This window comes from Ambystoma mexicanum, chromosome 7p (genome assembly GCF_040938575.1).
Source record: "Ambystoma mexicanum isolate Mex_15411 chromosome 7p, UKY_AmexF1_1, whole genome shotgun sequence".
NCBI classification, from domain to species: domain Eukaryota; kingdom Metazoa; phylum Chordata; class Amphibia; order Caudata; family Ambystomatidae; genus Ambystoma; species Ambystoma mexicanum.
The window spans coordinates 602,579,036-602,596,076 of NC_090939.1; the positions used below are offsets into that span (position 1 = coordinate 602,579,036).

The window sequence follows — 17,041 nt, forward strand, 5'->3', positions numbered from 1 at the left end:
ATTGATTATTTTACAAAGGTAGCCCGTTTTGTTCCTTGCAGATGGTTGCCTACCGCTCCGGTGCTAGCAGAGTTGTTTTTGCAGAACATATTTCGTTCTCTTGGGTTGCCTACCATAACAATTTCTGATAGAGGGTCACAGTTTACCTCCAAGTTTTGGAAAGCGGTTACCTCTGCTCTGGGCATTGAGGATAGGTATTCTTCCAATTATCATCCACAAACGGATGGGCAGACAGAGCGTCTTAACTCTACAATGGAGCAGTATCTCCATTGTCTTACTCTGCAATACCAAGACAATTGGCTTTCTGGGCTAGGAATGGCTGGAATTGCTTATAATAACTCCCTGCACACTTCTTCAGCTGTTTCTCCGTTCTTTGCTCTGTATGGTTTTCATCCACATTCACTACCATTGTCGCTGATTCCTCCATTAACCATACCTGCGGCCTCCGCTTGTGTGCGGGATCTGGTTAAAGTACGAGATACTGTCAAGCAACAGTTAAAGGAGGCTCATTCCTCAGCTAAAAGTACCTATGATCGGCATTGTTCTTTGGTGTCCCATTATCAGACAGGTTCTAGGTCTGGCTTTCCACCAAACATCTGAAGATCCCTGGCCACAAGGCACACAGGCCTCGTTTTGTGGGTCCATACAAGATTCTTGACGTAGTGAGCCCCATGGTGCTTCATTTAGATTTGCCTGCTCGTTGGAAAATCCACCCGGTTTTTCATGTTTCATTGGTTAAGCCTGGCCCTACTTCCACGAGATTGCAAGCTCGACCACGTCCTCTTGTGGTTCAGGGTTCCGACGAGTACGAGGTCCATCAGATTCTGGATACCAGAGTGTCTTGGGGTTTTCGTCAGTATTTGATTGATTGGAAGTGCTATGGCCCAGAGGATCGTACTTGGGAACCCGTTGGTAATGTACAGGCCCCCAAGTTGGTTTCTAGGTTTTGGGCCTCCAGGAGGGAGGGGCGTTCTTTGGGGGAAGGGAACTGTCAGGAAATGCATTTACAATGCAACTAAGCTGCATGGTTCACTCTCTTCACGGGTCATTAGGGCCGTACAGACCAAATCTCTTACCTATGTGGTGCACCGTATGTGCACCATGCCCTTGTTGCAACGAGTATTTATCATGGCACGGACCGGTTTGCTGGAGCGCGTACGGTTGCCGTGGAAACTGGGTCATTCCACGCGGCGTAGTGGTCACGTGCAGCGTGAGTTAGGTTCACGTGACTTTCGGGTTTAAAAGCCAGGAAGCGAATCGGCCCGGGTGCTTCTAATTGAAGTAAGTTTGCTCTGTGTTGCTAGTGTTATTGTCATTTCTGGTACTTTGACCTATTTTTGTCCTACGGATTGCTTGTACTTTGACGCTTGATTGCTTCTTGCCCGCACGTTGCCGAAACCCTGCAACGATTCTTGGACTGTGTTGGAATTTCCTTGGCTTTGTTTTGCTGCCCATCCATTGCCGAACTGGTTTGCCTTACGGATTGTTTTGCTTCTACCTTGATCGACCTTCACGTTTCCTGCTCCATAGTGATGACGTATTTCATGAACTTCCACTGCTTAGTGCGGGGCTATAGACATTGTTTTTGGACCTCTTTGGATCATTGCCCATCTACCTGTATTACTCACCGCAATCTCTCCTGTTTTTGGGATCAGAACCATCGGCCTGCATTCTACTCTGGTGGCACGAATGGACCAGTCTGCCTGCACCAACAGGGAATCTCTGCATCTACAGTAACAACCACAAAGCGGCTTCCTCATACTCTGGTCTAAGAATCAGCCTTATAGGCGTCATCGTGCCGTCGGGTCCGGTGGCCCTGTGGACTAGAGGCTCGCCACCTCAGCATAAGGCGTCCTTGTGCCGTCGGGTCTGGTGGCCTCGTGGACTAGAGACTCGCCACCTCAGGGCTGCGTCCTCGTGCTGTCGGGTCTTCCCTATTGTTTTTAGACCATTGTTGGTCTACTACCAAGTACACATTGGTAAGCATTCTTTCTATTACTTGGCTTGATTTCGACCTTGGTTTGTGATAGCTCTTACATCTTGGTGGTTGTCTTTTAGGTAATTCCGGCTCTGGTTCCTTGTAGTCTGGGTGTGTCTTATCCTTGTTCCTTGATTGGCACTACTAGTTGGGCTTCAGATTAGTGTCCTCTCGTTAAATCGTCATATTCCATGTTGAAGGATTACTGCCTAGTGTTAAACTGTGGGTTCTACTCTTAGGTTATCAGTTCCGTTGAGAAGTATCCAATTCCGGTGCTTAAACAGAAGTTGAGAGATTTCCTTCTGGTGCAGAGCCTGCCATCTTCTGATCTCTCTCTTCTAGACAATATCCTTGTTGGTGTTTCTGGTTTTTGTGCCTCACACCAAGGGAATATTGCCTTGAGGAATTCTACGGCTACACTACGTGGTCAACGCTGTGAAATTCCTAACACTGCCATACTGCAATCGCCCCCTCTTCTCGACTTTACTTGTAACTCCATATCATTGCATTACTGTTTCCCTGTGTCCGCCTTGTACACTATACCTCAGATACCTAGATGCCTCATACGCCACGCCTACCTATAATCATTTGTGCTCGCTGTATGCTGCCATTATTGCATCTTGAAAGTTGTTGCATTTGAGTCTCCTTCTTACAGTGACAATGTTGAACCTAGCTCAATACGCCCATATTGAACTCTGCTTACTATGCTCATGTTGTACTTAGCTAACTGGACCTATGTTGAACCCAGCCTGCTGTGCCCATACTGATCCTAGATCCTCTGTGCCTTTGCAGAATTTAGACTACTGTGCCCCCCCACTTGTAAGCATGTGCAAACAATCTCCGACACTTGACACCATTATTGAAATGCCTCTAATGCTAATGCGCTGAAGTGCTCTTAACTGAAACTGCCTTATACTCATACTGCATTGATGCATCACAACTGAACTACCCACCTGCTGACACTTCTGATTACACTACCCACACTAGACTGCATTGACCATTATTGCACCGAAGTGATACAACTGAATAGCCCTGTCTGATGCGCTGTATTGCTAGGCCTGTATGTCCAGAACTGCCGATACTTTTCTTAACAGAATGTATTTACCTGGCATTTACTCAGCCCTGCTGAAAGTAATCCTCCACCTAATCTACTCTTCCAGCCACTTAAGCCACACACCCTCAGCTCTGTCTCCACAGACACCCTACCTCACAACACCATGACTTACACCCACCCACTGATACCACTCACCTACCTATCCACACTACCCCACATATCTATCCCCTGTAGCCCCTCTGCCAGAAACTCCAGACTACGCGCCAGGCTACCCAAACTATACGAGCCTCGTGCCAGGGACCTCCCTCAGTCTAAACCAACTAACTGGACTCCACCTGAGTACATAGACACACCTAGCATCCGACCCATAAGCAGACCAACGCACAACCCAATTAACACCACTGACAAGCTCAAGCCTTACAATATAGCCACTATACCAAGACCTACTAAAACCATCGCCCCCCCACATTAGAGGCACATTAATAAATGCACACTCCTTAGTAGCCCACGCTACACACAAAGGAGACCTCATACTAGAAGAAAAACTGGACTTTTTAACCATCACTGAGTCCTGGCTCCACGCAGCCGCTGGCCCAGCCCTTATGCTAGCCATCCCGGATGACTACACTATCTTCAGAGTAGACAGAACAGAATCCAGAGGCGGAGGCCTCGCCATAATTGCCAAAACTCATCTTAACATGAGACTTGCCGCCTCAGACAACCACAACTCTTGTGAATCGCTAATAGCTAAACTGCCCCTTGCCAATTTCCAAACCCTCACCATTCAACTTCTCTGCAGACCCCCGGGCCCTCTAAGCACTTTTGAGGAGGACCTCATAACCATCGACACTAGCAACATTAAAAACACACCCGAAGCCTTCTCCTAGGTGACTTTCATTTTGGCTTTAAAGACCCCAAAGACCTTCAGGCCACCCTTATCCATAATAGGGGGAGAACCCTTGACTGGGTTGCGGACTATAACTGCTTGGCCTCCATCACCATCTCGCCCCAGCCATGGTCTGACCACCATTTCCTTACCTTCTCCCTCGAGGCCTTAACACCCACCACTAATAACTCACCAGCCCCAGCCATCTCGACGAGAAATAAGAAAAACATTACAGCGGAAAAACTCATTCCCCTCATTCTCCCGACTCTGAATTCACTATCAGCTATCTCCAACCCTCACTCCCTTGTTGATGGCTACAACAAAATCATGAGACCAGCTCTAGACTCCATCGCACCGCTAAAACCTAGAAGGAGCAAACCCAAAAAACATCTCAACACATGGTTCTCCCACTAGCTAAAATCTCTCAGACTCGAGAAACGTAAAAGAGAACAGGCCTGGAGACAATCACCCTCAGATAACAAGGTGAACCTCAATAAAACAACTGCACTTCACAAAAAAGAAATCTTAATCGCCAAAAAAGAGTCCTACAATCTGAGAATATCACAAGTGAACTCCAGCATAAAAGAATTATTCACTATCATCAAAGAGCTGGAAACACCCACTCCAGTCCCTGACACCTGTGTGAAAAACAAACAATGGTGCACCAGTGTCCAAAACGCCCTCTCCAATAAAGTCGCAGGCCTACAAAGCAAAATCAATAACAAAAAATAATCTCTCGCCTGTACAGCCCACATATACAACACCACCCCTCCTCCTCCACCCCACAGCTTCACACCGAAACCACCCTCTCGCTCTCCCTCTTCTCCAAAGTTTCCACGTTAGAGGTGGAAAAAATCATTCTAAGCCTCAACCCCTTGAACTGCCAGGGCAACCCTTGCCCCGCACAAATCAGCAAACACGCTGCCAAAGACCTCTCACCCTTCATCACCAAGCTCATCAACGCCTCCTTCTCCTCAGGGACCATCCCCAGCAATCTCAAAGAGTCTTGGGTCCTCCCCTTACTCAAAAAACCCTCCTTAGACCCATCAATACCCACTAACTACAGACCCATTACCACTGTCCCCTTCCTGCTTAAAATATTTGATAAGTCAGCATATCTGCAAATACAACAATACCTAGAAAAAAAAATCTCCTGGGAATCCGTCAGTCGGGCTTCAGACCACAACACGGGACAGAGACCGCACTCATCGACCTCAAAGCTCAAATCGATACCCTCAGAGACAATGGTAAAACCGCGCTACTACTTCTACTTGACCTCTCAGCAGCATTTGATTTAGTAGACCACAAAATTCTCTGCAACCACCTAGACTCAGCAGCCCACTTTTCGCAAGAGGCTATCGGCTGGATTGAATCTTTCCTCAACAGGTCTATACGTGTCTTCTCTACTTCAGACTCCGCTGACCCTGTCCTCATCACCTGCGGGGTTCCCCAGGGGTCTTGCGTCTCCCCTACTCTGTACAACATGTTCACAAAACCCCTGTTCGATGTTCTTGATGGTCTGGGTATCACCTACACTAACTATGCAGATGATACCCAGATCCTCATCCTGTTGACGGGAGATTACGACAAGGATTTGGCCTTGGTGAACAGGGTGTACCTCATCATCCAGGCACGGATGGCCTTCCATGGTCTATGCCTGAATGATGACAAGACCAAGATCATCATCCTTGGTTCCACCCCTAACTTAAATAAACAATCACAATTACACCAGCTTTAGTATCGACGGCAATCCCATTCATGTAGCCAAAGAAGTCAAAACCCTAGGGTTCTATCTAGACGCCACTATATCCTTCCATAAACAGGTCAGCTCCATGGCCTCCTCTACAGCTTACACCTGTAAATTAATAAGAGCCGCCAAACCCTTCCTTTCGACCCAGAGCGGCACTACCTTAGCCAGAGCCTTAACCCTATCAAAACTGGATTATTGTAATGCCCTATTTGTAGAAGCCAATAAATATGTTACAAACAAAATCCAGATTTTGCAAAATAATTCTTTCAAGAGCAGCTCTGAGTATCTCTAAAAAAGAACACATCTCCAACATTAGGAGAGCTCATAACTGGCTCACCACCACTGACAAAATCATGCTCAAGGTAGCCTCTCTGACGCACAAATGCCTCAACAATGCAGCCCCTCGCTACCTTGTCGATAGAGTCAAGAGATACACCCCTACCTGATCTACTAGAACTGCGAATGCCAACCTCCTTACAGTCCCTAGAGTTAAACGCACTAAAACTGGTGGTAATAGCTTCCAGGTGAAAGCAGTCCAACATTGGAACTCCTTGCCACCTACCTTAAGCACACCTCAAACGTACCATTACTTTTGGTGCAAATACATTCAGTGGATAAAGGAAAATGACTGCTAACCTCACCCATGCTTGCCCACCTTATGTACATTCAGTAAATTCCTTTCCTATGTTTTTGCCTTGTTCTTGTACCTGTACTGACCCATGTATACACCTGTAAAGCACTGTAACCAAGCTGGAATAACCTTGTTGCTCCTGCACCCTGATAACCTTGGGTCTGGCGCACACTACAAATGAATAAAACAAACAAACTACAAATATGTACCCTGTTGCACTTTATTTTGATCAATGGCTTATAAATAAAGGTCTTTGCGCCATCTCACATGTAGTTGGCGGCTTACAACCGAGCAGTTAATCCAAAAACAATATCGAACTATCGTATATCACCATTCAGCCACAAAATACTACCATATGACTTTTGGTCCATGTCGCCGAGCCCTAGCTTGCGGCATAACTTGGTAGTCAACTAAGGTATCTTCTACAAGAGACAGAGGACAATCAGTTCTCAATAGAGGAACAAAGGGCAGACAGGTGTAGCAGTCAGGAAGATGTTTAGTCACTTTCTCGACACAAGGATTTTTAGTCATAGTCCAATCAGTCTCGATATAATTATCATCTGGATGTTGAAATATTGATATTCCTGTACCATGGAAAGAGTCATGAGCGGTGGTAGAGCATGGATTGTGGTCTATATTGTCGACTGCACTTTGTAGTGAAGAGCCCTCCTTTTAACTGAAGGAGAATAACAGCATTTTCCGTATGAAAGTGATGACATACTTCATTGGCAAGTTCTGATGAGATGTGCAGCACAAGGTCGTATGATATGCTTAATCTGAGCATGTGCAAAGTTTCAACAAGTTCATGCTTGCATTTTCTTGTATGGATTAAAATACCTAAGTAGATAGGCAAAGGAGTGTCCCTTTCTCGGTTGTGCCTGAAGGCTCTTTCAGACTTCTACTCCCGACCTCTCACCAAACTGTTGTACATTACTAAGTGTTGTAAGGGTCTAGAAGTAGGAGACTGACACACAGGTGGCATGTTTTTGGATATAGACTTATTAGTGAGAAAATAAAAGAGATAACCCTATCTGACCCTAGTTCTAAGAGAGGTTTCCGTGCCTCAACTAATTCTAAGGAAACTGTCAGGATGTCAGTGTAAAGCAAGGAGTCCACCGTCCTGTGTCCAAAAACCTATTTCCAGCCCTTACATTGTAAACTCAACTAAGTAAATGGTGTGGTCTTCTTGTCCCAAAATAATGGCATCCTTCTTCTGGATGAGGCCGAGAGTTCACCTCTGGGTGATGCAAATGAAATGTTCTTCTCAAAGGATACAAATCAAATGTCTCAAAAGATTCCTTAGATTGAGGTTTCAATAAAGCACATAGAACAAAAAGTCTTGTATCCTCAGTGTTAGGGGGACGACTCCACCCCCCCCTGACCTTTCTCAGGTTTCTCAGTTGTTTTCCCAATGTCTTTCTTCTCCCAGTCTTTATCAGACTATTCGCAATGCCAAGAGAATGACTCTTGGCTCCTTTCACAATGTTCACAAGCACAAGGGGGTATGTTTCGGTTCCCGTGTCAAACTCTTAGTGGCAAAGAAATGGCTCCCTTTTCTTGGCTTTTCTCACAATGCTTGGTGTGTTCACAGCCCTCCAGGTTCACTATCCTGCCAGGTACTGTGCTAGGATGGTGGTTTTGGAAGCTGTTTGTTATTGGGTGTGGATTCCAATTCCTTCTTAGCTCTTGTTAGGGTGGTCAGAAACAGTCCCCGTGATTACAAGGGTTTCATGTTGCGTGCACTGTATAGCTAACTGGGGGTGGTGGCAACCTTGGCCGCCATGTTGCAATTTCATAGGTTTCAAAGTGTAGTTAATTATGGATGGGATATGTTATTTTAGTGGTCCTGTAGGTCTAGAAATTGATACATATTAGCTTGCATGCGGGCAGAAAGATAAAATGTTAAACCCACCAAATGAAAAAACATACATGTACAAGAAAACAAATACACTGGGAATTAATGAACTCACACATGAATCATAAATACGGTAGTCAAGTGCTGTTCTGCAAAGTGAACTTTGAAACTGGTTCTGTGAGGTTTCAGGAGACAGAGGATAGGTGAATAAGTAACTTCATAACCTTCGCGGCCAGTACAGCTTTAGAAAATAGCTATGAGTTATTATAGTTTAAGTCTCATAGATAGTAGATGTAATCTCCTGAAGCCTGAGAGGATGACGGAAGGAGTTTCATTGTGTATTTTGGTCAGTAGTAAAACGTGGGGTAAGCCAGTGCCTAAGGCTATTCAGGAGTTTCAATTGTGTGATGAAGTTAGAGTTTTGTAGATTGAAAGGTTTCAATGGAACAGTGACCTGGGGAATGAGATAGCATAACTAACTCAAAGAGAAATCATTCACCCAACCTTCCTTATATCGTGGGTTATATTAATGTGAGCCATGTGCAAATCAAGACTTAGGGTTTAAACGGCTTAGGCCAGTTATTGCTAGTAATGAATTATGTTTTAATACCAATGTTTAACCATGAAGATGTGTTATGAATATTATCTGAAGATTACCAAGATAAAACTGGCAATGAAAACGTAGGAATTGGAAAAAGATGGGATTTCTTTGAAGTGTGTTTTGTCCAATCATGTTTGGGCGGTGTATTGAAATAAAGTATTTGGGAGTTTTTGAACTGTTGCAAAACTCTATAAAACATGTGAACTGATGTGGTTTGTTGAGGCTTGGGTTAGTTTGGTTCTGCAACACAATCTAACTCCTCACCGTAGAATTGTACAGTAAACTTACTTAATGTACAACCGTGTACTCACTTCTTAAGTGGTGGGCCTGTTTGGGTTAAGGCGCTTAAAGGCCCATCCGCACACTCTTCTTGATTTCCAATAATTAAACCCGGTTCACTATCATTCCAGGTATTCTTTTTTGTCAGGGCCCAGACCACTGTGGTATTGGTTTCTTTTCTCTCGATTATGTTCTAGGCAGCCCTGGTCTGCCAGTCTGCCAGGGACTGCCACGAAGATGACGACTCTGGATGCCACTCCTTAGTAGCTGCGGGTCCCAGACCTGTGTCCCACTGCAGTCTGGTTCCTCAGGTTTCGCAGCAAGCCTCCCAGTCGGCCAACCCTCCTCTGGCTGCTCATTGATTTCCCTCTGCTGTATCTCGGTCTCGTGGACCCTTTCGGATAACCTCCACCTTGGTCCGAGTTCTGCAGCGACTCTGCACAGGCTTCCTGCTTTCAGGTGCTGCGTCCCAGGAAGGCCACGCTCTCCAGCTCTCTCGGCCAGCTGGTGCTTAGTGCCCCTGCTGCCAGACACAGCCAGACCATTGCAGAGCTCTCTGGAATGTCTCTGCCAATGGTTGAGCGTCCCATCCTTGACTGCTTCGTTTGGCTCCTAACTGTGGGCTCCGCAACTCCCGGTCCCTCCAGGGAGGATCTCTCTGTGTTTGAATTTCCCTCTATTTTAGCTGTGCCTTGGCCAATAGGAAGTCTATAAAGACTAGACAGCTCGGATTGGTTTATAGAGGTGCTCTTTATGCTTCTGCACTTTTTCCTCATCCCAATACGGCTCTTGAGGACTTCCAGTCAATCAGTTGGTCTCTTATTCGTCTCGGAACATAAGGGATATAGGTCCCTTGAGGAGCCCGCACACTTCCTCATCCCAGTACTTCCTACCTTACTGGTTCTAAGGAAACCGATAGGAACACTGGGGGTTGTGAGGATGGTGGATTAGGGTTAGGTAGGCTATGGGGATACCATGTACTACTCAGGTCACTAATCCCATAGGGGACTTCCCTCCCCATGAGATTTACCCGCTGAGCACCACCCCAGTGGGACTATCGGGTAGCGCCCTGACCTCTCTGGACTCATGGATGGGGCTCCTCACAAAGGAAAAGTGACATCTGGGGATTTGTCATACTGTGCAACGGTGAGGATTGGTTGAAACATTGTTGAAAAACTTGACTGTGCTTTAATGTTTGGGCGGCTCATAACCATAGCACCCAGTGCTAACAGAGATGCTGGCACAGAGTCTTCCTGACACTTGTTTCCAAATGATCGGTTGAAGTGATTTTTCATTTTAAAGATGTCTCCTTCTCATTATATTTGCTGCTTTAGTAAGATTAACAGCATCATTATCTGCTACTTATTCACATGCTTTGCTGAGTGCATATCCAAAATAATTGTTTAATATAAGCATCACATGATGGTCTTGCTTATGTCCTTCCATGTCAGGAAAGTAAGCAAGTATCCTGTTTTTCAGGTTTGTCGAATGTATGCGTCCTGAAAGATCCCTGGCAAGTTGTTTTTTTCTCATGCTGTACAGATTGCATAGGTCAACAAGTTTAAATATGGATCCAATTTCATTGTCCGTTTCGAGCATCTTCGATGTATGATATAAGTTCTGGAAATGCAATACCATTGTTAATTTGGTCCATCTGCGTTTGTGCTTTTTTTTGTCTCTTGCTCTATTATATAATAATATGAGGCAATGAATATGGTACATGGCATCTTGTGCAATAAGATCACCTGCACTCAGTTTAGCAATCAGGGGTATGTCTTCTAGTTTAAGGGCACAGTGATGAACACTAGTATTAAGGCTGAATGTAGATGCTGTACACAATGAAATTCCAGCTGGGGCAGGCATGTCATTAAAAAAGCATATTGGTTTTGTATTCACAGAACTCACTGAGACAGGTGAATTTTGTAGAGCTATTAGCATTATCCGTTGGTAATATCTTACTTTTCTATGGTCTTTGAGGCTTTGTTTCACTGAACTGCAGTCTACATGATTCGTGAGAGTTTTACATTGTACCAATGTTGCCTCGATATCTCCACCTTCATCCAGAGTTGACAGATTGTCGGTAAACACTCAAGAATACTAAACCCCACAAGCAGATCCGTTAATGTCTTATAATTGGCTCTCTTTGTATCATGTTTAGTCTCTGCTGGACAGCGAGGAACATCTGAATTCTCTTCTTGGCAGATAAAAACACTTGTTCCACTCAGTTTCTGTGATTTGTCTAGAAGTATCAGGCTTGAATGGATTCATCCGCTTATGTACTTTCTCCATATTTTGAGCTTCTTTTCCTTCTTAAAATTGTCATACAAACTCCATCTGTGATCAAAAAAATATTACACTACTCTTTTCGCACCTTTGTTTTGTGTATGCATTTGTATTACCTATTGGATGTTTTGCACACATTTATAACAAATTCACAGAAAATCATATTTAATATGGAAGTAACAGCATCAAATAACACATGAAAGAGCATGTGAACAATTTTCTGAGGCCGCAACTTTGAATGTCCGCCATTTCTGTTAGGGGGGAAATCTGGAATGGCCTCGTAGCCAAAAAAAACCCTTTCCATTTGTAATACATGTGCCCCAGGTTTAATGCTTCTATCAATAATAGAACTATTATGCCAAATATTTAACCAATCTGCTGTACTATTATGGGAAAACTGATCAGTCTTTTATACTATACTATACTTGCAATTGGATCTGGATTCTGCCCCATTTGACGAATAGGCGGTCGACCTGATCCTGACGAAGCTCCCACTCATGCAGGAGCGCAGTTCCCTGCTGAGGGAGTCTGCAATGGTGTTCTTGACTCCCGCCAGGTGGAGAGGGACTAGGATTATCCCCTGTACAACGGCCCACCGCCACAAGTCTGCGCTTTTTTGGACAGCGCAGTGGATCGAGTGCCCCCCTGCTTCCTGATGTAGAACATGGTGGTGGTGTTGTCCATGAAGATACTTACCACCTTGCCTTTCGGAGACGGTAAGAACAACTTCAGGGCTCAGAACACTGCTCGCCATATCAACATCCTGGAGCTAGGGGCAGACGTTCGGTGTACGCTCTTCAACCTTCCAAGGAGGCGTCAGTGGTGACCGTCTCCTAGTATGTGGGTTTTGAAATCCCGTACCCTGGGCGATGTTGGAGCGGACGCCCCATCATCCTATCACCCGACGGAACTTGTTGAGAGAGATCTCTGTGAAGCTTCCGGACACCTGTATCCAGCGGGCGTCCACAGATTCCTGTAGGGGTTGCATCTGCAGAGAAAGACGAGGTAGATGCAGGACGACATGCCCAGTAAGGACTTGGTCTGCACCGTGGCCACCTTCATCAACGACATTCGTTGCACCTTCCCTTGAATGGCCACTAGCCTCTCCTCCAAGGGCGACGCCAGGCAAGAAACTGTATTGAGTCTGGTTCCTAGGAACAGCGCGTTCTGCAATGTAATTAAGCAAGATTTCAGACAGTTGACGAAGAATTCCATATCCATCAATAGCTGGACGGTCGTCTCTGTATGTCCGTCCGCCAGCTTCCGCGAGCGGGCGCGAATCAGCCAGTCGTCCAGGTAGGGGTATACGTCTATATTCCCCGTAGACGCAGATGGGCTGCCACTGGAACTAGGCCTTTTGTGAACACACTGGGGGCCAACTTCAAGCTGAAAGGTAGGGCCTTGAACTGGTAGTGCTGTCCCTGCACCACAAAACGTAGAAACTTCTGCTATTTCTTGTGAATGGGGAAGTGGATGTAGGCGTCCTCTAGGTCCAACGATGCCAAGCATTCTCCTTTTTCCAGTTGGCCGAGCATGTGTTGCAACATGACCATCCTGAAATTTTGGGACTTTAGATATTTGTTCAAACGTCATAGGTCTAGGATGGGTCTCTGTCTTCTTTCAGACTAGAAAGTATCTGGAATAGACTCCGGGGCCCCTGAGCCGTTGGGGAACCAGCTCTATCGCCCCTTTTTGCAGCATGGCTCGTACCTCTTCCACAAGCTGAGGAATGTGCTGCTCCTGACGGGTAGCCAGAGGGATCCGCGGACACCTGCGTTGGAACTCCAGGGTGTGTCCTTGAATGAGAGCATCCAGCACCCATCTGTCAGTGGTGATCTTCTCCACTCGCTGGCGAACCTAGTCAGCCGGCCTCCCACCAGGGTGCACGAGTGGGGGCCCAACGTCCTGGTGGGTTTAGGCTTACTTCGGCACCAGTGTCCTGCCCTGGGGGAGACGCTGTCCTCCGGTACCATAGGCCTGGGAACGGCCTCTGTAGGCTTCCTGCGTTGAGGATCTGGAAGGCTGTCGGTACGACATGAAGAACCATTTGAAGACCTGCTTGACTTTCCCCTGGAGAAGCGAAAAGAAGACCAGCAGTGCTGCTGGAGAGTGCCAAGGGAACGGCCGTCTCCGTATCCGTCTTGATGGCCTGGAGGAACTCGTCGACGACCTTCCCAAATAAAGTCTCTCAGTCGAAGGGCATGTCCAGCACCTTCGCTTGGACCTCCTGAAACAAATTTGTGGCTTTCATCCAACCTTGTCGACAAAGGCAGACACTGTTCCCCATTTGCCAGAACCCTGTATCAGTGACGTCCAATTCTACTGTGATGGTGTGATCCAACGCCACTTTTCTTTCTGGAAGAGAGCAATCGCCTCTATCTTATCGTCGGGGAAGAACTCCAGGATCGGCCCCAGCTTGTACCACAATTCCCTGTGGTACCTGGTCAGGATCGCTAGTGCGTTGGCTGCCATAATAGTTGACGCCATGATGTGAATCAGTTTCTTTCCCATGGCGTCTATCCTTTTACCCTCACTGTTCGGAGGGACCAAAGACGACGAGGACAGGTTAGCCGACCGTTTGCTCGCGGCCTCCGATACCACCGAATCCGGCGATGGCTGCGATCACAGGCACCTGGGTACACAGTCCAGCACCCTATATTTCTTCTTCAGCCTATCCCGTTTGGCTGGAGCCGTGCAAGGGTTCTTCATGAGGGCCAGGCCCTCCTTCCAAATATCGTTCAGAAAGGGATCAGCGCCCATAGCTGTCATGGTAGCAGTAGACATCGACTGACCCGCCAACGAGGTCTCTGCCTGTGCGGGTTGAGCCTGCTTGGGCTGCACGGCTTTCTCCTCCTCCGTCCGCGGCACCTCAGATTTCTCACGTAGGTTAGCCGGGATAGATGACTTACTCTTTGAAGAGGAGCTTGATGGTAGGCTGGCAATGGTGGCGGAAGGTGATGCTGATCGCGCCCTATCCACTTTGGGACCCGCTTCGGCAGAAAACCCGATGGGCTCAAACTTGCAGCTCTTGGCCTCGTCTTGGGGCCCCGTGGATGAGGTGACCTCAAAGGACTTAGAAGACCGCTCCCCGGACCAGCTGGTCCTGGGCAAGGCATGACCCTGCTCAGAGCACAGGTCAGAGGTCTTGGCGTCAAGCCATGCCGCCAGTCTACTATGCCTGTCCTTTGTCGTTTTCTTGGAGTAACCAAGGCATATCTCGCACTCTACTTCTTTGTGGTCCGGGTGCAGGCAGTAGAGGCATTGGAGGTGCTTGCCCTCCACAAACACATTCCGCAGCCCGCTTTTGGTGCAGGGCCTGAAGGTGCACAGAACTTCACAGGCAACGGGTCTCTGCTGTCGGCAGAAGAAGAAAAGAGCACATTTGCTTCTTTGAAAAAAAAAATAGAACTTTTTCCGTCGCAAACTCAAGGACTCCCAACACTGAAGCGTGCAGTACAAATATGAAGATGGCTGCCAGAGTAGGGGCTTAGGGAGAGGGCTGTCATTGGATGGGGGCAGTATGACCCAGAGAACAGTGATTGGTTTAGAGGAAAAGCTATCCCAGGAGAGAGTTGGTCAGTCAACCAGTTGGTCAAGGGACACTTCCAAAGGCTCAGAAGGAGTGGATCCACGAGCAGGGGTCAAAGCACAGATGAGGGTCTTTCTCAGATCAGGGCAGAGGAGCAGGGTTCACTGGGACAGCAGTGAAGCAGATGCTAATCAGCTTTGGCTGTCGTCCTCGGGTCATCAGCGAGTAGCACTTCTTCATTGAGGTCTTGGCTCAAACAATGATCTGTACCCTCCTTTTATCCAAGATAAGGGCTGGGAGCATGCCCATGTCCATCAATGGTAAGGATCTGCATCAATCAAAAAGGCAGGGCCTATCCAATTATTGATAGCCACTGGCCACATCTTCCCAGCAACAGATATTCAGGCACCTGGAATGTGGATTTGGCAGTCTCAGCCCCCTCCTCTGACCACAAACCGCCCCTTAGCTCACGAAAGCCACAGCTTTCGCCGGGAACGGCATTCCATAGAAGGCATTTCCCAACCTGAGAAGGCAGGAAGAAGGCCAAAGAACAAGGGACAAACCTTGTGGTAAATGCAAAAATGCACAAGTAAAATTTTCCAAACACAGTAGAAATATCAGTGCTGCCATCAGCTTGTTTTAGGCACATTGTAAAAGTAAGCAAGTAACCAAAAAGTTATTTTATAAAAAATGATGAGGATACAAAGTATTCTAACTGCATTTCACTGTAATGTGACTTGTGGAATTGTAGCAATGCACAAGTCATAATGCACATAGTCTCTATATACCGATAGTCTTAGAAAATAGTCGATTTCCCGATAAGGCTTTACTTGCCTCCGAAAAGTCAGGGCAGGGTTCATAACAATGCAAAAAGAAAGGGTGTCCCATAGGAGGAGAGCAGCAAAACGAAAATGTTTCCGAGTCTTGATTTTTGGGTATGTCCACTCAAAGGGCTTCTTTCAAGGGCTTAGTAGCAGTATATGTGCATGGTGAATGAGTTATCTATGTGGTAAAGTTTAAAACACAAAACATAGCGTACAATTTTAACGCTGACCAAGTTTGTAAATCTTTTCAAATATGATCTAAACAAATATTTGCATTCACAAGTTAGAGACGCCAGTACTATTCCCAAGGAGTGTCTTTCGGGTATCTCAGAAGGCAGTACAAGGTTTGTCCACTGACTAATGTAACATGCATTCAAAGAGAAGGTATCTGGGACAGAGGGGCCAAAATAGATTTTCTGCTGCAATACTTTAAGACATCAATAGATGGAGCAAAGTGAGCCACTGCTGCTGGGAATTCCATAGACTCATCAGTACTGGAAAATGAATGTCATTCTGCGTGTTTATTTACCTGAGGTGTTCCCAATCTTTCAATCAGAGGAACTAGATGGAGTGGAGCATATTTTGATTCTAGCCTTTTCATTTTAGCATCAAGCCTTTCGCCTTCTGTAAGCAAAAAGCAAAACAAAGTGGGCATAGTTTCAAAAATACATCACCAGACAAAGGTTATATGCATTGACAGTAGAATGCTCTTTGGGATTTGCACAAAATCAAAAAAGCCAGAGGCAACGTCCTTTGGAATTACAATTTAGGTAACTGACACAATGGTCGTATAGTTTATGTTTTATAATAGTAGACATAGCTTCTCACATGCATACACGTGTGAACCCAACACCAATGAACAAACTGAAAATCTCTGACATCTGGTTAAGTGGAAGAGTTGGGAAATTGCGCTGCCACCCCTAATCTTTCCAACGTACATCAAAGGTATAGAACTATCATCATTACTTCCTGCCAGTGGTGGTGCATCACCAGCCTCAATGGAACTGCCCAGGTGTTGCCACTATGCAAGAAGTTACAGGAAGACCACCCGATAGCCTCACTTATTGACATATGGTGAACTGGGTATGTATGGGGCCACGTGGCGTTTGTTCTAAAACCACACATTTAGATGCATGTGGCAGGTTGCATCCACTGGGTCCACTGAATGCCACAAACCTGCTGCAGCAGAGTGGTGAATTCTGTACCCCCTGCCAAAGATAGGATCATTGACCCTGATGCCTTAACATCTTCAAGTCCCGTTGCATAAGTCATAGTTCAACCACTTTTTAGTTTTGGCTATTAGGTGGCGCAGAAAGCGCTACCTTTAAGCTGAAACTATTGTCATTAAAATAAGAGCTTTAACATAAGAGC

The 17,041-nt window shown here is 46.3% G+C and overlaps 1 protein-coding gene across 1 annotated transcript in view; it reads right to left on the reverse strand.

Moving 5' to 3' along the window:
* Positions 1-17,041, reverse strand: part of CYFIP1 (cytoplasmic FMR1 interacting protein 1) — a 1,181,635-nt gene that overhangs the window by 127,644 nt on the left and 1,036,950 nt on the right. Inside the window, 1 exon segment of the mRNA XM_069636612.1 lies at positions 16,200-16,294. Coding sequence (XP_069492713.1) covers positions 16,200-16,294 — 95 coding nt within the window.